This window comes from Trematomus bernacchii, unplaced genomic scaffold, assembly GCF_902827165.1.
Source record: "Trematomus bernacchii unplaced genomic scaffold, fTreBer1.1, whole genome shotgun sequence".
Taxonomy (NCBI): Eukaryota; Metazoa; Chordata; class Actinopteri; order Perciformes; family Nototheniidae; genus Trematomus; species Trematomus bernacchii.
Genome location: NW_022987477.1, coordinates 6153519 through 6180310, shown reverse-complemented (window position 1 = coordinate 6180310; position 26792 = coordinate 6153519). Strand labels below are relative to the sequence as shown.

General features: G+C 41.5%; 3 protein-coding genes across 5 annotated transcripts in view; 2 read left to right on the top strand and 1 right to left on the bottom strand.

The window, feature by feature from the left end:
• The window catches only part of LOC117497103 (collectin-12-like), a 36432-nt gene extending 26587 nt beyond the window's left edge, over window positions 1-9845 (top strand). Inside the window, exons 5-11 of the mRNA XM_034148995.1 lie at window positions 4482-4568; window positions 4663-5706; window positions 6150-6647; window positions 6793-6929; window positions 7067-7176; window positions 8744-8889; window positions 8973-9845. Of these exons, the coding sequence (XP_034004886.1) occupies window positions 4482-4568; window positions 4663-5706; window positions 6150-6647; window positions 6793-6929; window positions 7067-7176; window positions 8744-8889; window positions 8973-8992 (2042 nt within the window). The 3' untranslated portion in view covers window positions 8993-9845. The remainder of the gene's footprint in view (window positions 1-4481; window positions 4569-4662; window positions 5707-6149; window positions 6648-6792; window positions 6930-7066; window positions 7177-8743; window positions 8890-8972) is intronic.
• A 188-nt stretch (window positions 9846-10033) lies between these two features.
• hacd1 (3-hydroxyacyl-CoA dehydratase 1) lies at window positions 10034-21347 on the bottom strand. Of its 3 annotated transcripts, none has more exons than XM_034149029.1 (7): window positions 18252-21347; window positions 17420-17537; window positions 17267-17285; window positions 17072-17160; window positions 16541-16662; window positions 14248-14426; window positions 10034-11248 (listed from the first exon to the last, which is right to left on the bottom strand). In XM_034149029.1, exons 1-7 carry the CDS (start codon window positions 18269-18271, stop codon window positions 11166-11168), a joined length of 630 nt encoding a protein of 209 aa, XP_034004920.1. In that variant the 5' UTR covers window positions 18272-21347; the 3' UTR covers window positions 10034-11165. The 3 variants fall into 3 exon arrangements, with proteins under 3 accessions (XP_034004920.1, XP_034004912.1, XP_034004928.1); XM_034149021.1 differs by having other exon boundaries at window positions 20115-21347; XM_034149037.1 differs by lacking the exon at window positions 18252-21347 and adding an exon at window positions 17955-18015.
• On the top strand, window positions 18232-24190 carry LOC117497112 (transmembrane protein 236-like). Its single transcript, XM_034149008.1, has 5 exons — window positions 18232-18313; window positions 21574-21846; window positions 22021-22093; window positions 22710-22833; window positions 23032-24190. Exons 2-5 carry the CDS (start codon window positions 21575-21577, stop codon window positions 23727-23729), a joined length of 1167 nt encoding a protein of 388 aa, XP_034004899.1. The 5' UTR covers window positions 18232-18313; window position 21574; the 3' UTR covers window positions 23730-24190.
• The last annotated feature ends 2602 nt before the right edge of the window (window positions 24191-26792 follow it).

The window sequence follows — 26792 nt, the reverse complement described above, 5'->3', positions numbered from 1 at the left end:
TACACTCTGTCACTGTGACCTGCTGGGTACAATTACAGAATGACTTTTCTAAACATCACTTCAATGATGCATTTTGTTTTATAAAATTATTTGCTTACAGTGTGCTGAGAGAGCGGGGCCCAAACATATTATTGTTTGGTTTGTCTTTGTTCTACCAAAAGAATAAGAGCATTACTGAGTGTGTAATGACTGTATGAGAACACTGAGAGCTTGTGTGTGTTTGTGTGAAAGAAAGAGTTCTTCAATCATGTGACCAAGCATTACATGAATGTTCTTTCGCAATGTTCCTTTGTCATTATTTCATGGCAATCGATTAGTAATGGAAAATATGAGGAGAAGACCGCAACACCTATAAGAAAGAATCCAGAAGTAAAATAAATATAATGCCTTTTGTTAGATACACTTATTGGCATTCTCTATATGTCTGTTAAATAGATATCTACAACCAGCAGCTGGCTAGCTTAGCTTAGCATAAAGATTGGGAGCAGAGGGAATCAGCTCTGTCTTAAGGTTACATAATCCAATAGTGCCGTTCAAAACCCCTTACCTTTGTACAAAGTCAGGCTAGCCGTTTCCCCCCATTTAAGTATTTTTGCTAAACTAAGCTAACTATCTACTGGGAATGGCTTCCTATTTAGCCTACAGGCATGAAATCGTATTGATAATCAAATCTAACTCTTAGCAATAAAGACAGTAAGAGTATTTTCCCTAATGTTGACAAATGTCTGAATGTGAATAATTATGTATCCATGAAGATACCATAGTTTCTTTGCAGTTTTTGTCAACGTTCTGGGATATCTGTTTGCTGGTTGCTCAATGCAATGGAGTTGAACGAAATTGTGTTTTCAATACATCTGTGGAAAGACTTTCAACAGACATCACAAACTAACATTTTTATAGAGACTTTATATTAAGTAGAAAGTACTGTAGATCCAGGGAAAACTGTTTACAGTAAAAAGGAAAGGCAATTTCATTCACATCCGTTGTATTAAGTTGGAGCCTGAAAAGGCTATTTGCTTGGCAATTTGGGGTAAAAGCCCCTTAAAGCCCCTACCATGTCCCCTTTTCCTGTGCTTGAGCCGGTCTGTCTCCACCCTACAACATTCTCTCAGTTTATTTTACCAACACCCGCAAAGCTCACTCCAGCAGGGAGGGTCTCAGGAGCTGAACTTCCTGGTTCGCTTTTTTAAACATTTTTTCAGGTCGAGAAACGGTCCCGCCGTCTTTTCTGAGAATTGAACTCTGAATGCTATAATTGTGCTAAACACTCCAATATGCGACTGCTTTTATCCCCTACTTATTTTCGGGATGTGAAAGTTAACATGTTCAGGGGTTAGCTGAGGGTTTTAACTGCATCAACAATGATGTCCCCTTACTCTCTGAGCTCAGTCGGTCCTTCTTGTTCCATGGTGCATGTTTTCATGCAGGCCTAATTGATCCCATATGAGCAGTGAGTGAACTCAGTGCAACTCCAGCAGAACCCACTGAAATTGGGTTTTTACTGGCACTGAAGCCCCGCTCTGTCAAGGGAACCACAGCTCAGGCTAAACACCCTCCCAGCTCCAGATGGTTATGCAGTGAGACCCTGAGCACTCTATGCACTTAACATATGTGCCTCTCTCTGTCCTCCATCACTGACCCACGCCAACATCCTCAATGTGACTCTTTTGTTTTGATGCAATTTAACCTTAAAGGTTTGGCAGGGATTCAGTGACCCCTGTCCTCTCTCCTGCGGCGTGGTCTCTTGATTGACACGACCAAAAGCAGTGTGAGGTCATTCTCTGGACTCTAGAGGATTCAAGTCCCATTAATTTTCCTCTAAGACAGTAAGAAAAGAGACTGGAGGAGGACATGACCTGGCATTTTACCTCCCTCCCTGCATGAATGTGCTTTTATTCTGGAACACCAACTGGTTTTTAAATATAAACTCAATTTTCCTACTTCAGCATTACTTGGTCTGCTGTGACCATTAGCTTGGGTGGCTAATGTTAGCAGACTTTAGTTGCTGTGTAGCTGAGTCAGTTTTGGGCTCTCCTCTACTTTTGCTACTTTTACCTTAATACTTTATGTCACAATAAAACACTTCAATGGTTTTTATTACAAAAGTAAAACAACATGCTACCTCACCATGAATTTTTTGTATATGTCATTTCCTGTATGTAGTCCCATTACATGCACGCTCTTTTATGGTCGCCTATGTACGTTTTGACTTCACCTCCAGGCTAGCTGCTGTGACACTTTTTCAATGTAATCCCTCATTGAATATCTCTTTAATCCGTCTTTCTGGACAAATGCAACGTGTCCCTAGGGTTTACCCATATACTAAGACAAATATACTACAGTACCGGCTTTTTTATTACCTTTTATTCAGCAGCTACAATCACCACAAGTAGCCTCTTTATAGCATGACTGGCAATATCAATAAAATAAAAGTCGACACTCCTCAGCTGCTGTCCTTAAATAATTAATTGATTATTTAAGAGTGACCATTACAATAATTGTTACTATTTCTGACTTTAAATGTATAAGGAAGCTGACTTTTACAAGGCTACCCGGACAGTTTTAAGACCTCTTGGGTTTCTTTCAAAATATTGCTTTCCTCTGAAGCCCTGTTGCATTTATAACTTCTTTGCATGTGTATTTTATGGTTAATTTTGTCATAGTGTGATGCAATGAGTCTCCTTGGAGGACAGTAAGCCTACACAAACAGAACATGTGGAAACGGCCCAGTCTAAATGTGGAAGTCTGCTGCTGCTCCTGCAGTGAACATGAGAGTGTCGGTAAAGGAAACAATGTGCCATACTGTATGGTTCTGCCTGTGGAAGTGCACTCAAAAGTGTCTTTTGTGCTCTGTAATGCTGAACTGTACGTTCTGTGTCTGGAAACGTGTCCCATTTAGCCTGATGTGTGGAACATTTCCTGTCCAACAGACCATTTTGACCACTTATTTTGAAATACGAGGATGTTTTTAAAGGTCTATATGGTTTTTAATCTGTTTATATGTTCCATGAGGCAACTGTAGGTCTGTTTCTAAGATGTCTAAAAGGTTGAAGACGAAAGACAAAAAACAGCCTTGACCATTTTGAAGTTTCCCAAACATCTCAGTGTCTATTTACTCAGGCAGCACTTTTTCCATAACAGTAAAATATCTTCTTTACTTGAAGTCTTGTATTTTAAGGAATTGTTTGACATTTAGAAAAGTACACTTATTTGCTTTCTAGTTATTCGAGGTCAATACCACAGTCATATGAGTATGATAAAACTAGAGAGAGCCAAAAGACTGTTTGCTAGCTTTAAGACTGGAAAAGGGGGGAAACTGCTAGCCTGGGTCTCTGCAAAGATAACACGTAACACAATATGGCTACCATCACCGCAAGACCAGTATTGTTTTTTAACTTATTTGACTTTCACCTAAACAAACGTTATACAGTAAAACATGTTAATTATGGAATTGACATGTGCTTGTTGGAGGACTTTGTTACATTTTTACACAACCAGGCTAGCAGCTTTCAGTCTTTTTGCTAAGCTAAGCTAGCTGGAGTTAGCTTCATGCTTAGCAGACAAACATGAGTGATATTAATCTTTTAATCTGACTCGGCAAGAAAACACATACTGTAAACATACATGTATTCCACAATATGTGAAACTTAGTGCTTAAGGTTCAACATACATGGGATATGATACCACGAGATTAAAGACATTATTACTGCTTATCGGGCCATGGACAAAATTATCAACCTGTGTCCTTATTTAGAGGGATGGATGGATTTGAACAGGCTCATGTTGTGATCTGAAAGCCCCATGACTGAACTGTTGTCTGGGGACGGGGATGCTGCTTCCCAACGGAGGAGCCCATGCCGTCCCCAGTTAAAGGATGTGTCCCCCTGGCCAGGCTGGTGGTAGAATTGGGCTTATTCCCCGGAATCCCAGACACATTCCAGAGGAAATGAACGCTGGTGTCGCCTGTGGGGGCGTGAAGAGCCTCTCTGCCACAGCGTCTGTCTCCTCTGGGCTGTCTTTGATCCGCCTGTTTACTGAAGACCCCCACTAGGTCACTTCCTGTCCCTTAGGGCCCTCGCCAGTGTCTCCCCATGCAACCTCCAGCTTCGGAGTCTGTCATTGACCACCCACTCCATCTTTGCTGAATGAATGTTTCCTCTTCCCTCCTCCTGTCTCTTTCACAGTGCCTACCTTTTCTGTCCATCACCCGAAATTACAATGAACTCCATATTCCCCTTTTACTACGTCTGCCCACCTCCTGTCACACTCTAAATCTGGCCTAACCCATGAGATTACATTAATCGAGTGCAGCGTTATTGCATGCCTACAAGACATCTTTCAGTATCTTTTAGTGGTTTCCTCTCTGATCCCTTTTATATATGATGTCTGTGGTTGCGGGCATTTCTTGTCTGCTAATAAAGATGGAGCCTGTGATGAGCCTGACACTAACCTTTGTCCTACCTGTTCTGTTTTCCTTCCAGTGGTGCAAAGAGTTGACACTGTGTCCGAAGGTATCGCTAACTATGGAGGAAAGATAATTGCTGTCGAGACTGATTTGAAAAAGCTAGGTAAGTTCCATGTATCTGCGGTTAAGCTGTAATAAAAGAGAAGTGAGAAGCTGAACAGTCTTTTGTAACTTCTGGCACTCATCTCCCTCGTCAGATGATCAAGCAGGGGCGAAGTCGGAGAATACCACCACAGAGATCCAGGCTTTCAAGAACAACATCTGGTCTCTCCAGAGGCAGCTGTCTGCGGTGGAGGAACGCATCCACAGCGATCAAGTTAAGCTGAGTCAGCTGCAGAACATTGGCTCAGACATCCAAAACAGCCAGGGCTCCATTCAGGGATCGCTGGATAGCAACACAGCCACCTTGCACTCTGTAAATGGCACGCTGCAATCTCACGGTGGCGCCATTGGAGGCCTGCAGGACGACACCACGCGACTTCAGAGAGAACTCCAGCAGCAGGTGAAACTTCAGGACCAGGCCCTGCTCAGCATCAGCGGCCTCAACTTCACCCAGGCCCAGCAGAGAGACCTCATCGCTGTACTGCAACGCTCAGTGGAAGACACTACCCAGGCCATACAGAAAATGCGTAATGACTTTCAGAGCCTGGAGCAAACGGCCAGACAGACGCGTTCGGACACTGAGTGGCTCCGTGGTAAGGTGGAAAACCTCCAGGTCATGGCCAGCAACACCTCAACTCTTGCAAAAGCCAACAACGACAGCCTGGAGGAGGTGGGATCACAGCTGGCTTCGGTGGCCAACCAGATCCAGAACACCAGCAGCCTGGCTGATGTCCACGACCAGACCCTCAGGGAGGTGTTGGACCGGCAGAGGGACTTCAGTAACTTTACATCCACCAAGTTTGACCGGCTGGAAGTGCGGCTGGATGAGTCCGAGCAGAGTATGGACCGTGTGACCGGCAACATCAGCTTCACCACGCAGCTCCTGGGCGCCATCAACCTCAACCTGAACGACCTGCGCACTTGTTCCGAGACCGTCGGCCGCCACTCGGACTTCTTGGTGAACCTCAACAACAGCGTGGCGGACGTGAGGACAGATGCGTCCAGTCTGAGGTCTCAGCAGGAAGAGCTGGGAGCGCGTATGGACAAGGAGGTCACCAACCTCTCTATTGTCATGGAGGAGATGAAGCTGGTTGACAACAAGCACTCACAGCTAATAACCAACTTCACCATTTTAAAGGGTAAGGAAGGTGTTGTACTAATTAAATAGTTATTTTGAAAGTCAAAGAACTTGATATTTTGGGACCTTATTAGCATTCTTGCAAGGAATTTGATGAGGAAAATCAAATTCACTCTAATGTTTTACAATAAAAATAAAGCTACAGGCAGCAGCTGGTTATCTTAGATTATAGCAATCACTGGAAATGGGAAAACAGCTAGCATGGCTATGTCTATATGTAATAAAATCCAGCTACTAGCATTTCCGGCAAAATTCATTCATTAACTTGGTATATGATGTTGGTTTAATCTGGACTAAATCCAATGTGTTAAGACTATATGTAAAATAAACTGCAGCCATAGTATTAATCTAAATCCTAGCAAAACATAAGTAAGCGCTCATTGCAAAATGTGACACTACCCTTCTTTTTTGGAAAACATTTTAAATCGTGAATCTTATTTGCAGGCCCTCCTGGTCCCAGAGGTTCGAGAGGGGACAAAGGACCCCAGGGATCAGCTGGTCAGCCTGGCCAGAAGGGAGAAAAAGGTGAAAAGGGTGGTCCGGGGATACGAGGACCCAGAGGAGAGCAGGGTATCCCAGGATCACCAGGTCTACCAGGGTTAAAAGGCATGCCAGGCGTACCCGGCAATCCCGGGTCAAAGGGCTCCCGAGGGTCAGGAGGCAGGGCCGGACCTCCTGGGACTAAAGGAGAGCCGGGTGCTAACGGTCTGCCTGGAAGAGACGGACAGCCTGGTCCTCAGGGGGCACAGGGCCCCCCGGGTATCAGAGGGGCAATGGGGTCAGCTGGTGAGCCGGGTCCAAGGGGACTGCTTGGGCCAGTGGGGCCTCCGGGACCCCCAGGACAACCGGGACAACAAGGGGTCCCAATCCGGGCTCCATCAATTCCTATGGGCCCTGTGTCTCTGCAGGATGAGGCAGTAGCTCCTACTCTTTGGGCCCCAGGTAAAACTTTACATCTTATAAGCTTCAATGTTTCCTATAATTTCCCAACATCTCAACTATTTAATAATCAAAATGTTGGAGGTATACCAATTTGATCTAACCTTGTTGATAATAATATGGTTGTTTGTGACTTTATGTTTTACAGGATGCCCTTCTGAGTGGGCACACTACAGAGGCAAGTGCTACTTCTTTTCCAAAGACCTGCACAGTTTCGACGATGCAAAGGCGACCTGTCAATCATCTTCTGCTTCATTGTTGATCATCAACGATGTGGAGGAACAGGTGATTAATCATGATTCTCTCTTTAGCACTTTAAGAATGAAATCAGCTAAAATCATTATGCACTGGAATCAAATGTTGTCCTTGTTCTGTAATATGTGAGGTTATATCTCAGTCTTGATGTCCTCGTGTGATCTCAGAAATGGCTGAAGAAGCAGACCTTTGGAAAAGGCTACTTCTGGATGGGTCTGACGGACAGGGAGGAGGAGACCGTTTGGCGCTGGCTGGACGGGACTGAACCTGCTTTCACGTCAGTATGAAATCAGGAAATACCACCATAGGGAACCTTTTATCCTGTGTTAAGCCCCATAGCCCTCGCCAGCTTTTTTTTCACGAAACTGTGTCTCAGGGCTTCTTAACATTTAATAAACTAGGAATGTGTCATACTCACTTAACGGGAAGAAACTCAGCTAACTGACGATACGAACCATTTTTACCGAAACAAAACACAAGTCTCACAAAAAGCGTCAGAACTCGCGACATGGGAAACAAACCCAGACAACACACGACGTAGCTTTATGAAGCAAAATCGGGAAATTTGTCTTACCTTTTGCTGTTTCTGATCAAAAGTTGTGTTCAATGGCATTACAACGAGAAAGACGCGGCTGAAGGTTAATCCAATGTGTCTGTCACTTTGAAATGATTACTGATAATCCATCATTCCATTTTTATGTCAAAAACAGAGTTTTCATATTAGCTGCTATGATAGCTACCAGAGTGTATGACAGCTTCCTGTTTTGGGTATTCTGGCTACGCATTACTCTCACTCCTTATTTGGTAACGTATAGGTGGATTTAGGAACTTCCCCTCTATTCTATTGGCTCTAACGGTTAAAAAGAGATGTCAATCATCAAAATCGACCAAGTGGGGCCGGAGATATGGAAAATCCACCCAAATGACCCCAGAAGTGTTTTTTTTTCTTCTAAATCTCTCTAAAAAGGTAAAATGTCAATTGTTTTGCATCAATCTTGATAAAGGGTACTTATTATATGTTATAGTTTGGATTCCTAAAGCTTGTAGTCTATTATCCCATCATTCAAGGGTGGTTTTCACTATAAGTAATGTTGTTTTTTTTGGACGGACACTATAATTTACGTTTTTTTACTATGTTCAACCTGAATTTACTTTAAAATAAAAAGAATCTATATTGATTCTGACTGTTCTCAATCCAACTCACAGGTTTATCATTGCTTTGAGAAAAAAGATTATTAATTTACCCCTTTTATAAGTGAAGTTATAGTCATTTGTTCTAGGAATGTCATTTTCGAGCCTGAGACCTGGAAAACAGGCTCAGGGCTTAACAGGTTAAATTAGGTGTTGTTCCTCAGATGGGTATTCTGTTTCAGAGCTGCTTTCCAATAATAATAACAAGCCGTAGGTTTTCACTTACATGAAACAACACTATAAAAACATGCAAAGTCTTGAACTTTCTGATGTTTTTTGATTGCTTTGAAATGCAAAGCTCCACTGCTATATTCCTGTTGCCCAGTTAAACAAAACAAATACTCTCACATTCAATAAACTTTTATTTGTCAGGGTGGTCAGATCAGACCAGTTCACTCTCTTGCAACGAAAGGAAAAACATTCTCTGCAACTGCAAAAAAAGGATATAGACACCATTATGGAATGTATCAAACCAGTATTATATAACATATGCACCTTTGGATAGAAGCTTCATTAACCTCAAACAAATCAGATGATTCAACTTCAATTCCTGCTGCAGTTTGTCTCTCTCTCACCGCTGTAGTTTTCCACCATTCCCTTAGAAAAAACCCTGTGTGTCTAATGTTTGATCGCCCCCTCTTGTTTGCCTGCAGGAGGTGGAAGCCCGGTCAGCCTGATGACTGGGGCCACGGGCATGAAATGGGAGAAGACTGCGCAGGGCTCATCCATGAAGGGCTGTGGAATGATTTCTTCTGTGAAGATCTCATAAGCTACATCTGTGAGAAGGAAATGGATACCAGTACGTCAGTTTTTCTCTTCTTTTCCTTTCCAAATGTCCAAAAGTCGAGCTGTCCTAATATCTGTCTTGATCTTTTTTTGCAGCGAGTTTGCCTGAATCGTAGCGATTTCTTGGAAGGGAGCTTGCAGTGAGCAGCTAGACTTCCCCCATGTGGCACTGGTCCACCAGCACAATACATGGAGAGTCCGTACGGAGAGAGAAAAGGGACAATTTTGAAATAAGCCCAGCGCTGCAGTAGAGAACGTCTCTTTCATGGGGAAGAGATGCCTTTCTCCTCCAAAGTGAACACAGTCCAACATTACCAGCAAGTGCAATACAGCAGGGCAATCACAGAAGGAGGACTTTTATTTTTTAAAGTACCAAATCACCAACTGATTTATATATATAAATATTTTTATGGTTATTTTAAATACATTTTATAAAACTGTATTCTACGTGAATATCTGAATGTATATTTCATTATGCAAGTTTTGTAGGAAGTTATTCATTCTATGAAGCCAAGTGGACTTATCGTAGTACTTTTCATAACATGTACTGTAATAGTCTTAAAATGAAAAGGTGCAAAATGATGTGCAAAAAACATGAAATGTCGCTGATATGCTATCTTTGAGGAACCGTTTATCTCCCCTCATGAATGTCTATATAGCATTTTCCTTTATATGAGTAGAATCAAAGTAAGCATTTACACATTAATACAGAAATATGTCAAAATCAGCTTGTTTTAGTTCAAGACTGCACATTTACAGTTTAATATGATACAGTATTTTGTGGTTATGAGATTTATTTTTCACTATTACAGACGTACATATGCTAATGAATATGAATCTGTGGATCCTACCTACAAATATAAAATGTGCCATTTTATGCACTCAGGTAGTTTCCCGTGAAGAAAAACACTTGAGTTTAACAACACTACGAAAAATGAAGGAAACACTCAAATAAATATGTAAAAACCCACAAGGTGTTTGTATTTGTTGGCTTTTTTTCTACATTTTTATGCAGATCCAGGTAAACTGATCTGGTGTCAGATGGCTTATCTGTCTGCATAAGTGTGAAGGTCATCACAAAACTCTCCACAGTATTGTAGAACTTTGTTTATTCATTTTGCACAAAAGAAGGTATTTTCACATTTCTATTGTTTGAAAAATAACTTTCCCAGTGATTTTTGTGACATTGACTTTTATTGTTCCTCTCCTCCCTAACCCAGATTATAAGCAGAAAAGTCGATTTTCGTAGATAACCTTGGGCTATGCAACATTTCCTCTCAATCATTTCACATCCTGTTTTCCTGCTTTAGGTCAACTCCAATCACAGTCACTCCTTAAGCTGCACAGAAGATTGAAATGATGTTACAATAGCACCTTAAATAGGAGGGAACTAACTACCTTTATCAACACGGACATTGGATTCCTTATGTTAAAAAACAAACACAACAGCGACTGAAGACTGAAAGTGCTCACAAAAATCTGAATTGTACTCTCACCTACAGCTGTCTATAGAAAACTACTTTTTGAAGACTTCAAATGTGTTTAAGATGCACTCTTGTAAATGAATTTGACATAGTAAACATCAAAGCAACACAGAAGAATGCAGGAGCCAAGCTGACAAAATGTTAAGTTTGAGCTGTGCTTGCTCTAAGTGATACAGTATGTGAATAATTTAAGAAATATGTTTACTATTAACCGCTCATTTCACATTGCATCATTTACAACATTCACAAAGAAGCAGCATATTGTCTAAATGTAGATTTATTGTTGAGGTATGATAGAATTATTTCCTCTTTTTTTATCTTTGCTTTGTACAAAATCTCGGTAGTGGAATACACTTAAAAAAATAATGGAACTGCCAATTGGGTTGCTTTTGGGGTTGATGTTTGGACAACTCGGGAGACACAACTTACAATCTTCCTCACATGTTTCAATTCACATTTCCCTGGAAGCCTCTCTTTCCTCTTTTTCTCCTTCGGGAGGTGTTGTGACTCGTGTTTCAGTGCAACAAGGTGCAGTAAAGGACTCTGTGCTGAGTCTCAAGAAAACACTGGGACTGTAAACATGTTTCCAATATTACCATTCAGATAGGAATTAATCCTGTAAAGACTTAGGATCAGTTATTGTTGCTCAGTACTGGTGAACTCCTTTCTTCGTCGTCCGTGCGGCTCTTCCGGTCCCGTGCGGTGGAGAATGTAACGGCCGATGGGGCTAAAGATGAAGTGGGGGAGGTGAGGGGTGATGGTGGAGGCAGGCTGGCTCAAACGAAGGCGTGAGGTGGTGGCTTGTCTAGTCGTCTTTCTCCACTATGACCTCCCCGTGAAGCACCCTTCTCCTCTGCCGCAGCATGTGGAAGAAGAGCTGAGGGAACACTGTGGGGACAATGAAAATGTTCTGTTAACTGTTCTTTATGCTATAGGCAAAGGTAGTCAGCTGTCTCAAAGCTCACTACATCCACATTTTAAATAAAAAAGCAGGAGAGCAAGAAACCTTTATAAGTCATGTAAAACTGAATATTGTATATTTGATCTGCAAAATGTATGCATTTCGAAAACTCGTTCATTATCAACTTTAAAAAAGTTATATGTCTTGCATTGGTGTTGTCCTTGATTGAATGTAATTGACTCATTCTACAATTTAGGGTACATTCCATGTCCATTGATGATAATTATATTTATTCTAACTATTTTCTTCAAAAATATCATATTTTGCCTATTATTGGAAAGCATGTTATAATATCACACAAACATTATGTGCATCCTATGCTTCATTTAGCTTGAAATGTGTCAAGATGTTCTTAAATTGACAGTTTTTGCTATGTCCGTTTTTCAGTTAAGGGTGTCTTGGTTTCAAAATAATGAATAAAAACCATTAAAGTAAATAACAACTATTATTCAAACATCTTTTAAAAGTTGAACAACCCCCACACAGCTCTGTAAAGACTGTGAAATGTTGACTTTATTTGATAATTTCAGTAAAAACTAACGTTCATATTTCTCTTTTTGATTATAATACTGATGAACGTTCAAAACAAAGCACTTTGGCAACTTACCACATACGTTTTAAAATGCTTAATAAGCACCGTAACTTTCATGATATCATTTCTCGGTCATAATCGGTTGTTTCCGTGAACGGCCAATTTTCTCCTCTCCTTTCGGTTAGGGAGGTCCAGTGGTTCCTAAGCTAAAGGAGGTTATAAAGGAAGTTTGAAACCTCCTTTCCTATCATCTAGAGAATTCGAACGGCACTTATCATGGCTGCCACTGAGGGACTTCCGGGTAATTTCACTCCGTTAGGAAGGTTCCTAAGCTAAATGGACTATTCGACTTCAGCCCATGTTCCTCTTTGGCAGACATTTTGAACACACTGTGGTGATTGTCCTCTAACTTTTTACAATATTATATGTATATGTGCACATGAGTATATTAATTGACCATCAACAATGTTACGTACATTGTTATGGTTTACAATTGTTTAATGATTTTAATTAAATTATATGTTCAAATGTGATGTTAACCTGTTAATCAAATGATTGTAATGACATCAAGTTTGTCCGAAACATAGTTGACAAACTGAGTAGTGAAAACATCGTTCTTTCCTATGAGAGCTGCTCATTGGCGCATGAAGGCAAAATGGCCCAACTTTTGAGAGAGCGAAACGTCACAGATTACCCGTCACGCCTGGCTAGAGCATGCGCAGTTGAGTTGCCCCTTAAGCCCCGCCCCCCGAGCTCCCACTCTCGGCTCACTAGAATGAATGGAGAGAGAAAATAAATCTAGATTCGGCTTTTAGTGCATTTTACAACTTTAAGGACTTAACGATTATAATAAGGGCTATACAATAGTTCATACTGGGTAGTTTATTTACCAGTAAAAATGATCCGCTGATTTACAGACATCTCTTTCCCCATGTTAGTCAATGGGAAAAAGTTGTTTTGGGCCGGGGTGACGTCACGGACTGATACGGAAGTTGCAGTACCGCCGTTTGGACACAACAAATGTTGGGCACAGTGTCCGGCGCACTTCCTGGTGGCTTGAAATTATGAAGCCGCTGACGTCACTTCTTCTTCTTCTGCTTTGGGTTTACTGGCAGGCCGCAAACAACTTCACGGCGTATACTGCCACCCGAAGTCCCCGGAGTTGGGGACTGGCTTCTGAAGCCTTCCGAGTAAATCGCCAGAAACGCCGACACCTCATCTCCACCGCTCCCATGTTTTCTTTTGTGTTGCCATAAGTTAGTCTCTCTCCGTTTGTGCGCTGGGTTTAATAATGCTAATGCGAGGAAAATAAAATGGCGGCTTCAAAAAACCTTTTGGGAGTTTTACGGGGCGTGGTTTGCAATCCGCCCAGCCAATCAGAAATGGGAACTTTTTTCTCCCATGAAAGTAGCTGCTCTCTAGCAGGGACTGAAAAGGGGGTGAAAAGGTTCTCATGAACTAAGTTCTAGTTCCGGATTTTTTTGGTGTGAACGCAACTTTTCCGAACTATACCGGAACTATACTGGGAAAAGTACTCCGGTGTGAAAGCGCCTATTGCATCAATACAAAATGTAAAACAAAATGGCTGCCTGTCAGTTTCAGGTTTTGGGCATGGATGTATAATAAGAACTGGATACAGCGTGGGTGGCGGGGTCTCGTTCTTTCCTATGAGAGCTGCTCATTGGCGCATGAGGACAAAATGGCCCAACTTTTGAGAGAGCGAAACGTCACAGATTACCCGTCATGCCTGGCTGTCAGAGCAGAAGTACCCGTATGTGCGCTCATAGAGCATGCGCAGTTGAGTTGCCCCTTAAGCCCCGCCCCCGAGCTCCCACTCTCAGATGCGCGTTAATGCAGAGGAAAATAACTCACAGAATAACGTTATTAGCACATTTAACAACTTGAGGACCGAATGTTTTTAATAAGGGCTACAGTATACAAATGTTCATACTGGGTAGTTTATTTAGTTTAAAAAAAATTATCCAACGATTTACAGACCACTCTTACCCAATGTAAGTCAATGGGAAAAAGTGTTTCCGGGCCCAGCAACCCATACGGAAGTGTAGTACCGCCGTTTAGCCACAACAAATATTTTCCTCAGAGTCCGGGGGCTTGGTTTTGGGAGATGTGCTTATTTGTTCTCTTTCGAAAAGTTAGTAGGCTGAATAAAAAGAAAGCTATAGCCAGAAAAAAGTTAGCCTAGCAGTGACTTCCTGGATTCTTGTCATAGGTCAGGGGTCGCCCGACGGCAAATGTGACCCAAGAAATTCCCTGCAACTTCTAGTTTTTAAACAAACAACAGAGGACATCTTAATAAGTGAGGTCATCTACAGTATCTAGGGTCATCCTCCTTTTCATATATTCTCATAACATGGAAATAGAAAGTCTCCTTACGTGGGATGTAGGACAGCATGACGATGATGAGGCAGTAGTAGTAGTCAAAGGACACGTTATACTTGTTGGGGAGCCTCATGGAGTACATTCCAGATCTGCGTACAAACGGCAGGGCAGCATAAATGGTCATCAGTTCCCCGATGACCCCCAGGGGGTACAGCACGATGAAGAGGTTGTACCTGGGAAGGAAAGGATGTAAACAGTTACACAAATGCAACAAACACACACAGTTTACGGATGTTAAAGCACTCACATGCCTAGGTTTCTACACACACAATTTACACTTAGATTTGAACAAATGCAACCTTTAAAAATGAGTTCAACAGTCAATGCATGCTCCATAGAATCTTCTTTTTAATTGTACACATGCACAGTTAGCATAACCAACAATAATTGTCATGTTTTGTCTCTTGTATCATTTCCTATCATAAACCTGCTTTTGACAGGTAATCAAACACAACTAAATTGGGTCACGTTGCTTTTCTTTAGTTTGTGCTTTTCTTGAAGCTGATGCAATGCACTGGTGGGTTTTTGGAAAACTCCCACAACTCCAACAAGTGGATTTAGTGGCCTCTGGTTGTGAGTTTGCAGATTACAACCAATCAAACTAATATTCAATTTCTGCCAAAGAATCCTAATAAATCTACACATTGTTCCTATCAAAGTTGGCAGCCAAACAGCAAATGATAATTTAAGAAAGAACAAAATCACGTCCATGTTTGCTCATAAAAAATTGTTCTGAGTTGAGGGAACCAACTCGACTAATTCTACTTTTTAATTGCCTGCTGTTTTTTAAATGTAATGTTACCTATTGGAGCTAATTGGAACACTGATAATGGCCACTGACTCAAACCTAGACATGTTGCTGGGTCTCCTCTGTGAAAAGGGATGTGATTTGGCAGATTTTGAAGTGGGCAAAGCCGCAGGATCAGGTTGCAGATGCTGTCTGAAAACTGTCACTAAGTGATTGATTACAAAGTTAAGAGGTATGTTTTTCATTACTTGGCTTCCATACGGACGATTGCGTGATAAAAAATCAAATCAGTTATTTGGCAGGAAGATAGCTTGGTTAACAAATCTTGGAATACTAAGACAAAACATGTTCCCAAATTCGTCATAAAATCATCTAAGATACTGAATAAAGCTGCTCTTCATAAAGCTATTCACAATCTGTCATCTTGTTGGTTTGCGGCTATTACTTCCTGTCACTTGGCATAAGTGTGCCAGCCTCTCTTTGTGACAGCACAGGGCCTCTGTAGTAGGATATATGCCATGACTCAGGGCTACAGAGGTCCTGTATTTAGTAGGGACCGCAGCAAAGGCTTGGGGGAGCGTCTCGGCGGATGTGAGAGAAATGTTGGGTGAACATTCCATGACCAAAACAGATGGTCTTAAAAACATGAGCAGCTGAACATGAGCCCCTCTCCCGGGGCCTGGCGTCTCCTCCGTGCTTAAAGAAAGCCGTGAAGGGTGGGGGGCAGGGAAGAGAGTTGCATTAAGTACACAAGGTTTCAAACCCCTAAACAAAAGAGTAACTGGCTCAAGACTGATCACATGACGAGCTGAACTAGCAGACAAAAAACATAGTTTGGGTTTAACCTTCAAACTGCAGAGACAAGATGTCCCACCTTGGACTTGAGTTGATGTGATATGTAAACGTCACTATCATGAAGTGAGACAGCCTCTCTCTCGGCTGTAAGATGCCAAGCCCGTGTGTTGGACAGCTATCAATGTGTACAGCTGACGTTCCTGCCAGCGTCTCCAATTTCAGCTGAGCTACTGTAGCAGGGAGACTGCCACGTCACAAGTGCTCTTCATACAGTAGTAGACAGGCATTATGTCACTCTAGAGCTGAGAAATGTGTTGGTCGTCACCGCATTATACTGACAACCAGTTGTGTGTTAAGGCTTTGATTTACACCTTTTGGATGACTATTCTCGTAAGAAATCACGTTTTTTTACATAAGAAATGTATGCCATTATCTATTTGTATTCTATTTTCAAATCTGTTTTGTAAAATAAACCCTCTTCTGTATCCTTGATTGTCAGAGCACAATTATTAGCAGTTAGTTCAGCTACCTAATTAGGTGCTAATCAATAAACACACAGGCGATACCTAATACACACACACGGCCGCACTACTTCCTGATGTAAAGCCGCTCTTAGGCCCAGGGAGGGGAAGCATGCCAGAGGTGAAATCTCCAGATCAGTGCTTAGACATGCTTAGACAACAATGTCTGACACAGTAATGACAATTCAAGCTCATCCCGGCAGCCGGCTAATGGTATCTCCACCTGGCCCATTTGATGAAGTACGGCAGGTGGTGGAGCAGGTTGAATGTGTAGTAGGAATATCTGGTAATCTCTGTCATCGTCCACACAACCAGGAATAGAATTACGCTTTCTTCACTCTGGATCTTCATTTACGTCAGGAAAAACACGTCAAATATACACAGGAAGGAGAAAGTAACTTAAAATAACGTGCAAATGAGCAATTATGGTAAATACAAAACACATAACAGTACAATAAGACCCCGTTTGCACAAGGACGATACGGGTTGTATCCGCATAGTTTATCTTGCGTATAGCCCTTTCGTTTACACGAGGCCGTGACAAAACGATAGAAACGGACCTTGGGACCCATTATCGTTTGCGGGGTCCGTTTCTATCGTTTTGTTACGGCCTTGTGTAAACGAAAGGGCTATACGCAAGAGAAACTATGCAGATACAACCCGTATCGTCCTCGTGTAAACGGGGTCTAAAGCACAGCTCTTGCAGTTTTTAGATGTGTTGTGTGATGTTTCTGTGTTGTGGCGTGATATTCACCTGTCTGATGCTGTTGGTGACGAACCAAATCATGAATATTCGTGAACACACTTGCACCCCGGTCACAATTACAGAAGTCCTCACAATTCCTGCAGCAAAAAAAGACACAAAAAACAACAGTTTAAAGCTACAGTAGTTGTCAGTAAGTAATTGTGATTTTTAAACCAATAAGACATAAACAAAATCCTCACATACCAATAGCACAATGTCCCACCTGTAAGACAAGATACATAATAATCAATTCATCTCTATCATCTTTTTTTAAAAGCGTTGCCATTTCTCTGACTCTAAGACAGTATTTCATCAGTTCATGCTACAACTGGGTAGCTATTGCTCTCAAATGCTTACCTCAACTAGTGCAACGGTCTGGAAAAACTTGAGGGTCCTTGCTATACTTCTGTACAGACCCTTGGTTGTGCCTTTCTGGACGTAGAAGCGCATCATTGCAATGGCCAAAACCAGCCACCTGAAGAAACGAAAGAAAAACACATAATGTAAAAAAAAAGTGTTTGATGGATCTGTTTTGATTGATACAAGAGATTCTGTAAAGTGGCTTTAATGATGGTTCAAATTGAAATCATGTTGTTCAGCTCTGTGTATAAAACATTTTTTCAGCAAATGTTTGAAACACAAACCATAAAGTACAGCACCTTATCATAGATGTCACATACACATCTATCTAAATTTGTCAACTGTTTAGTCTTAATCGTATTGCTTCAGATAGGAGAATAAAGAGCAGGAGAAACAAGATATTGTTTAGTTGTCTCACCATCATCATCAAAGTAGTGTGAATGAACAATGGACAATGCAGTCAATTTATCATAAAATGATACAACAATAGTAAGAGATGCAAATATTAGCTCATAACTTGTAATTGCCCTACCTTGACAATAGCCTAGATGGCGATTATTGACTTATTTTAGTACTTTTGTCAAAGAAAAACGATATTTGAAAAGAAAATGTGCATCTCCTATGGTAGAAAACATTACAGAAAGCCCACGGAAGTAATTCTTAAAAATAAATAAATTGTATAATACGACATATTAGCATATTAATACATTTAAATCAGTTTCCATTTGACCCAATTTCAGCAGTGACGCAGAACATAATAAATCCGTCCCATCATGCCATTCGGCCCAAATGAAGTGATTGGACGGCCGCGGCCGCCTTACCTGTCTACCTGTACGCGCTCGTGCACATATACGCGTCACCGGACCGGAGTCTTCCCCATGCATGGCAGCCGTGAGTAGTCTACGTACATTAGCAACGTTTGTTGTTAACGTTTACTATAATATGTTTACTTTTTTTTTTTTTGCGGTGGGGTTTTGGAGTGAAGTTTAATGGGACAGGCTGTCAGTTTGCTAACTTTTATACTTTTTTCGCGAATTTGCTGCTAGCTACTTATTGTTGGAAAAGAGTTAGCAACACTTGGCTCTTGCTAGTTACTCAAGATTTCAAAGGATAGCACTTGCGTGAGTTAATGAAAACACATATTTCTAAAATTGTATGAGTTGGTGGAGCCAACTCTTGGGACTGCTATTGAAATAATTTCTAGTATAAATAATGTATCAATTCTACCAAGATGCAATCATGTGTAACATTCTAAAAGACACATTGTCATGCTGTCTCCCTCTCTGCGCAAAATACAATACAATTAACTGAAGCTGGGCTCCATAATGACTATAGCCATGAAAGAATGTCTCAAAGAACTGTTAAGAGGATCAATTGTATTAACAACTTAAAGGGTTAAGGTTTACGCAACGCAATGATTGCTTTTGCTGAATATATTCTTGATTCCTTTCTCTTTTTTTTCAAATGAATTTGAAGATCCTGACATTTCAGGAGCTGAAATTGTTGAAAATGTGTCTTTATTTTCGATATGATGACTAAGAAACTGACCCTGTTGCCAGTGCTGTAATTGATACATAGCCTATACATTGTGTTTTGATTATGTAAGTTATGTAAGTATGTGTATTCAGTTAATGTCTGTATGATGATTACATCAGTAAAGTGATGTTATAAGATTTAAATGTAAAAATGTCCTCTTGACTCTTGAAGTTCTAAAAGCATATAGCTTTATAATGAATAATGACATAAAACTACAAGATATGGTGATGATAAACAATTAATGCTGCAAGTGTTAGATAATGATGGTAACTAAAGCCAACTGTACACATAAGGATTCGTTTGCACCAATACAATTGAAGAATCACTAAAACGTAATGTTTTATTATAAATCAAGCTATCCAATAGTTTATGTAAATACAGCTGATCCACTCCTTTTAATATGTTGAAATCAGCTCCAACTCAACCAAATACACCAGTAAAATCCTGATTTCATTAATGCATGTGAAAAGACACTGAGCCATTTCTCTGCATTCTTCAACTTTCCTATACATTTCTAGTACACCTGATATAAATGGGCTATATCATTTTGTGCAGATATTTTTCTTCTACACTGTTGTATTGCTGCTTTTACTGAAGTAACACACTGATCTGACAGCTCAGTTATATACACAAAGCTGAGGTCACTAAGCAGAGACATATTATGTACCATCTTTTTGCCTTGCTAGTTTACCCTAAAAACACGATGAAACATTTTCTGTTTGCAACTCACAAATGTTATGTTATGTTGTTATTCAAAAATCTGCTCATTGAGCATTTCAGTGTCCCAGGGCTGAGCTCCAGTGTCAGCGCGCGCCGGCTATACTTATCACTGCAACTGCGGTGCACTGTGGGCCTTGACGCTGACAGTCAGCCCTATTTGGACACGGCTTCAGCCCCAGCCTGTCACTTTACCAAACGCCTTTCATTCATTTTCTAACACTCGCACAAATCCCCCTTATATTTCTATGTATTGTCAAACTATCAAACAGTTTACTGAAGTTTCCCCTGCTGCTGTTAGCCGCTATATTAAGCGAGCTGAACTGGCACTTTCGACCACAGAGACTCAGTCCTATAAACAGCAACACAGTGTTTTAGGGAGCGGCTAACTTCTAGGCTTTTCTTATTAATAGGCGGCGGCGGATTATTACGCACGTACCCGGCGGTCATGGCGATGTTGTAGAAAGTGAGCCATGCTGTAGCGAGGGCGCTTTTCGTTCTCCTCTTGTTGTTGTTTTCCTTCTCCTCAACCGTGCCGTCCTCCTCGCTGGACGCCATGGTACCGGGGGCAGGGTGGGCAAGTCAGGAAGGGAGCTGACAGCTGGGGCTGGTGGGGAGGGGAGCAGCGGGGTCATCCATCCCTGCGCCCCTCTCTCGCGGGACTAGTGCTGCAACAAGTGCGTGGCCTGCCGGTGGGAAAGGGACTCTTGTTGTTATAGTGTGAGAGGAACAAAAACGTATGAAGTAAAGTACAATACCACAGTGTAGAAATATTCATGAACTTGAATCTGGTGGTGATGCAACTAGGCTTTTCCCCCTACAACATATTGTTATAATTCACAACTGCCTACACCTTTCATAATAGTAATATTTGCTTCATAAATGTGCAGTAGTGAAGTAAATTGTAATACTAAGTGTATATACTCCGGTGATGTAATTAAACATTTTTGTTTGTGCGTTGCCAAAGTGGGCCTTCTTATCAAAGTAGTGGACTGTATGCAGACTTATTTGATGAGTGTTAACGATTATTCAACAGTAAAAACATCATGTTGCACAGTGTAGCAACAGATGGATGAAGTACAGTGACCAATGAAAGCAACACAACTTTAGAAATACACTTATTAAAATCCACACTTTTATTATACTAAAAAAAAAACTATTGAAATATAAGACCTTTATTTTAAAGTATACTAAAAATTAGAATTAGAATACCTAATAATATTAATTAGTAATGTAGGTAAACAGCACATTTCTGATTATTGTTATTATCCAAATGTCACGGTGTGAGATAATGTGTGTGTGTAGATGGATTATTTATTGAAACTTTTCAGTAGCCAAGGGAATAAAGACTAATATCACTGTCATTATAAAGACACAAGATTGTTTTACATTTACCTGAATTTGCTGTATATGTTGTTATGTCATGTTTTGCATATGTTGTTGTACACTTATCACACTTTGCCACTAGAGGGCGATCTATACATATAAGAGTCACAAGTGTTTTGGATGTTGCTCTGTGTGTGTTAGTCAAGTCCATTTATGTTTGCTGGTTTTGGAGAATAAAGGGTATAATAATGCAAATCTACATGCTTTTCAGATACTCAGATTAATTTAGGTTATCTAGTTTGTGTAGTTGATTGATAAAACGAGATTTTTATTTCATAGGCATCTGTATGTGAAGAGCATTCACATCCCCATCACAGCATGGTACACAAAGCCTAGTGCAGTGTAAGCAGTTGGTGAGCAGAGAGCAGGGCTGTGCTGTGTGGAACATGCTAGTGGTGGGCAGACAATGCAGCGGTCCGAGGCCTGACCAGCCCTCAGAGGGACAGGGGTCGCCTCACTGCGACAACAGCCCCCATCTCCCTCCCTTCTTTTTCTTTTTTTGAGCTCCACAGCATGGGCTCGGGGAGGACGCTCAAGTTTGCCCTGTGCGAGGTGCTGCAGTTCGCAGGCCTGTGCGTGCCGCTCTTCATCGTCATGCAGAGGTTCGCCGTCATCGTAGCAAAGGTCAAAACGTCCGCGCAGCCGCCCCGAGACGGCAGCACGGCCTACTGGCTGATCGTGGCCTCCTCCATCGCCTACGTCACCTCCACCGCCCTGCTGGTCTGGGTACCCATGAAGTACATGGTCTTCGTCAAGAAGAAGTTTCTCATCGGGAGGAAGAAGTGGTGAGTTTCTACATTTCTCCTGATGTCAGTGTTGTGGTGAGCAGTGCAGAACTGACTGAACCTGACCTGATGGTTTGGACTGCACTCGCCTGGTTAATATCATGAGTTGGCAAGTCCTGCAACTGCCTTTGTCTTCCTTCCTTACTTCTTTCCTCTCCTTTGTCTTTGCATCAGGAGGCCTGTGGCCCTCGTTTATGTGATCCTGTCCACATTACCCTGTTTTGCCTTTCTCATCGCCAGCTCTGAGGTACAGCACGATGTGTAGTGTGTCATGTGTTTTAGGAGTAGTAGTTGTTTTTGGAATATAGTGTCTATTATCAAAAAATAACCGCTGTGATTCGCCAGACATTTGCGTAATCACGGTGTGGGGCATCTGTGAGTGGAATAATGGTGATGATTTGTGAGGAGCGCTTTGCCTCTCAGGGGATGAATATGGATAAGGAGCTACTGATAAGCAGCTTGGTTCCTCTTCCTGTCCAAGCTGCCCCTGTCATATCATCTGTCCATGAGGCACCTTTTCACTTCCTCTCTGGCTGCAGCCCAGGTCCCATTTGCTTTCTTTATGTGGCCCTTTCTAGAGCCCAAGCTGACCTTTTAGGCATTTGCTTATCTGGTGTCTTTTACACAAGGGCCATCAATTCTGCTAAGATGATCAACTTGTCTGCTTTGTTCTCTGTCCTGTTGGCATGAAGTCCTGACTGAGGGAAATACCAGCGCTGTAAGTGATTTAGCCCACAGACCAAGAGGAGGTCAGACATGTAGACGTAAAGCATTGGTGCAGAGATGGGATCTAAATTGATTAGAAGTAATCACATTAAATATTCTTATATGATCAACCTGTGATTTCCCCGCTGTTTCCCTAGGTTCAGATAAATAATAACATGACATATGATACGTTCACGGAGCTCCCTGTGTCACTAGTCCTCTTCTCCCTCATCTGTATTGACGTTGTGGAGAGGATACGCCACTGCAGACTGACAGGCCATGGTGAGTAAGCTCTCTGAACACATCACACAAATCACTTTAGAGGGCTTTAGATCCCGATTTTCTACATTACAGGAGCCTGGATGCAACAAATGGATGTTAATTTATCCATAAAATGTAACTTCTGTGGCTCTGTGCCAGAAGTTGGTGTAACTGAGGAAATGTGCTTTTCTCTGTATTATGTTTACTTTCTCTCCCCAGCTAATGACACGGAGAGAGATGCCGACATCCCCTCGACTGTCCTCACACATGTGGAACAGGTAACCCCAGTATCGCCTATCACCCCAGCCGGGCCGGGGCCAGCTGTGCCCGGGCAGGCTGGGCAAAATCCCATGCAACCGGGATCAGGCCAGCGCAATGACAGGAACCAGAACGGACCAGGGGCCCGATCGGAAGCCAACGGGACCCTTCCAGGGATACAAGGTAACCCCGGGAGACCGTTTAGCATCTCTGGATTGAGCTCACGATCTGCAAGTACCTCACCGTACCATATTTCTCCGTACGAATACACGGGTCCACTGAGATTCCTGTGTGCCAGCGACGCTCGTGCGGATGTGTTCGTGGACAGCTTTATGTTCTGGATGGATACCGTGGAGATGGTGAGGGTGGCGGGGCATCCCCTTGTCTATTACTCAGGCTGGGTGTTCCCCATCTACATCTTCAGCTACCTGTCCTGCCTGCGGGTCGTGGTCATGCCCCACAGCCCGCTGCTCCCCTCACTAGGAGTGGCCCTGCAGGACTTTCCGTTCTTCTTTGTGCGCGTCGGCCTCATCGCCTTCTTTGGCTTCGTCACGCCCATTCTCTATCTGATGAAGAACCTGCTGGTCTGCCTGGCGTTTGTTTATTTCAACTTCATGACCAAACTGAGGGTCTTCAACACAGAGAGGATGTTCTTTTGAGACTTCAAGAAAGACATATACTAGCAACAGGCAGAATCAGGAATTGAAGAGGTGGTTGCACTAACTCTTTAGTTCGAATTGGCAACAAAGAGGAGACGGTTGGTCACAATGCATGATGGTACTTTTCACGGGCCAATAGGGTGCAATGTTTTCCCAAAAAGGACCTTACAGTGTGTGTCACATGACTGTGTTGCGTATCATTTAACTTATGTTCAAACATTACTCCTCTAAACCCCTCACCATGCATGGCACTTTGGAAATGAACCTGTATTGTCCTTTGAGAGTTTATAGTTTTTTTTCTACCATGATAAAGTGCAGTGAATGTGAAAAAAAAAAATCCATGTTGTTTACATTGGGTTTTTCTTTGCCAAGTTATATCCAGAACGGAAAAACATAGTGTGAGTTTGTATCATTGATACATATATTTTGCTAAGATTAATAAAGAAAATCATTTAAATAGATGTCTTAAGTTTCAGTAGTGTGATTTATGATTTGACCTCCATTCAAAACTTTTTAACTGGACATTTTTCGCACTTTTTCCCAATCACTCCCCAAGAGAACAGGTTTCCTGTCATTATTCTGTGTAACAGTCTCATCACATGCCTTCCCGTAAACCCATGGTCTAGAGCTCAAGAGCACTGACAACAAGAAGGCTCATTAAACTTCAAAACAGCCCTTCAGAATAAAATGTAATGGCTGGTCAAAATGACAAGAGCTAAATAATGATACAATGATAAAGACGAAAGAGAGATTTATTACTTGGAGATTTGCATTAAATTGTACATCTATTATCGATAACACTTCTGCTTTCCAAAATATTATTGTTTTCATGTACTGACCCCTTTTATGTTTAATCTTAGTATTCGACTAATTTGATGCATTTCTGTGTACTTCTATATGTCCTAACATTTAACCCTCTCAGAAAACAGCATAGCATTTATTTTTGATTTATTACCCTTTTTGTCTTTCTAATTTTTTTCATATGGGCCACTCATAAGCAAGAATAAAATACAAATAAATGTTGGTTAACTGACTGCACGGCATCAAACAACCACAAATATTTTTGTGCATTTAGCAGCTAAAGAGACAAATTTGTCCTCTATAAGTTGATATCAAATTGCAAAAAGGAAAGAGTATATTGTATTTTAATAGTTTTTATGATCAATTCTTGATTTTCTGAGAACCTTTACATCATGTCACTAGTAGGTTGCAGTCTATATATGTTCATTATAATATACAACTTAGTAATGATTCTCCTACATATTTGTGTTTAATGAACACAGGTATTTCCTAGGTATGTGTCTGCACCACTGCTGGGCCTAAAGTGGTCAGATCTCCACTCGCTTCCCCCAATAGGAAGCAGGATTTCCTCCTGTCCTTTCTTTCTACTGACTTGTATCATCCCGAAGCCCCCGCGGACCTACAGGGGGCTACTATCCCATGAAAAACCCTCACATCAGCAAAGTGCTGCAAAAACCTAATTTAAACCTTGTTTACTATAGCACAGTAATATTTTGAAACCGGAACATTCCTGATCAGATGTGAAACTTCTTCAAAGCCAATCTCGCTGAAAGTCACCTGCGCTCTTGCACATATTTAGCACAGCTATTTATAGATCAAAAATCTCAGTTAAAGGCAATATATTGAACCTTAGAAAATCCTGCTTGGATAAATTAATTTACAAAGTCAATCAATCCGGTTCCTCTTCTGCCTTTTGATTTATTAAAAATAGAATTATTGTCCCACCTTGACACTTAGTTCTCTTGAAGCAATCATTGGTGACTTTCTGTTTCTTGTTCAAGAGATTGCTCGCTTCCCACTTCCTGCCTTCCTCTGCTAAAAAAAATCAGTGGAAGTTTGTGGAAATTGCTGTTGTTTGATCAATCTGGGTGAGGACAATCGCTTCCTATCATCCAGAGAAACAGAAAGTATTCTGCAGCTCATCAACCAGCACTATGACCCATCCCATCAAGACCACTCTGATTTGCAAGTAAGGATTTGAAATCTAAGATGTATCTGTCTCGATCACCAGATGTTGATTTCCCCTTTTGGTTCCACAGTGTATCGATGCCGCTGGCCTCCTTGTTGGCGTACATGAAGATGCTGAAGGGTCTTCTATCCCCAAACTGTCTGCAGCCATCATCAGCCACGTCCTGCAGGGCCACTGTTTCAGACATTGGAACCTCACGTCTCCGGCTTTCTTTACAGACTACATCTTTCAATCCCTAAATCGAACAAGTAACCTGCAGATTATAGATGAGTTCAAGAGTACAGTTGGCTTTTATACACACATTTAACGGAGATTCCTATCTGATTATGACTACATATAACTACTTATTCTCTTCTATTCAAAATATTAATAATAACCGTTTTTTCGGCAACTTGACTTAACGGAAAGAAGCGATTAACAAAACAGTTACAACCAGTTAGCCACCAGTTACACACCAGCAGATACAGATCTATAACAGCATTTGGAGGCAAGTTTCTGACCTCCTGGCAATTTAAGTCCAATATTCAATTCTCTTTTGGCTCTGTTTTTGGTCTCTACCAACTTTCCACCTGCTCCTAATGTTCTACTATGTTCGCCAGCTACTCGCTAACTGTGTCCGGTGTTTGTTGCTTAGCAGGAAGTGTAAAGTTGGTTATTCAGAGACTTTTTACCAAATATAGCTCCCTTCTGCAGCCAGATACGAAACTGCTGAGACTTTTGAGGCTTTTAGCTCTGTTTTTGGTCTCCACCATCTCTCTACCAGCTGCTATATGTTCCACTATGTTCATCAGCTATTAGCTAACTGTGTCCGTCTTCTGTTTGTTGCTGAGCAAGAAGTGTTAAGTCGGTTTATTAGAGACTTTTCACCAAAGGAAACTCACTTTGGCAGCCAACTAAAGTGCTGAGACATCAAAACAGTGAAGTTGGGGGCTGTACAACCAAAACAAGGACCTGAAAGAAGCTATACAATCAGTCAGGTGATCATCAGAATTCTTTATATGAAGGCGCTTCCTGTGCTTCCACTGAATCTATTCAGTCTTTTTCATAAAAAGAAGCAATGAGGCATCATGCAT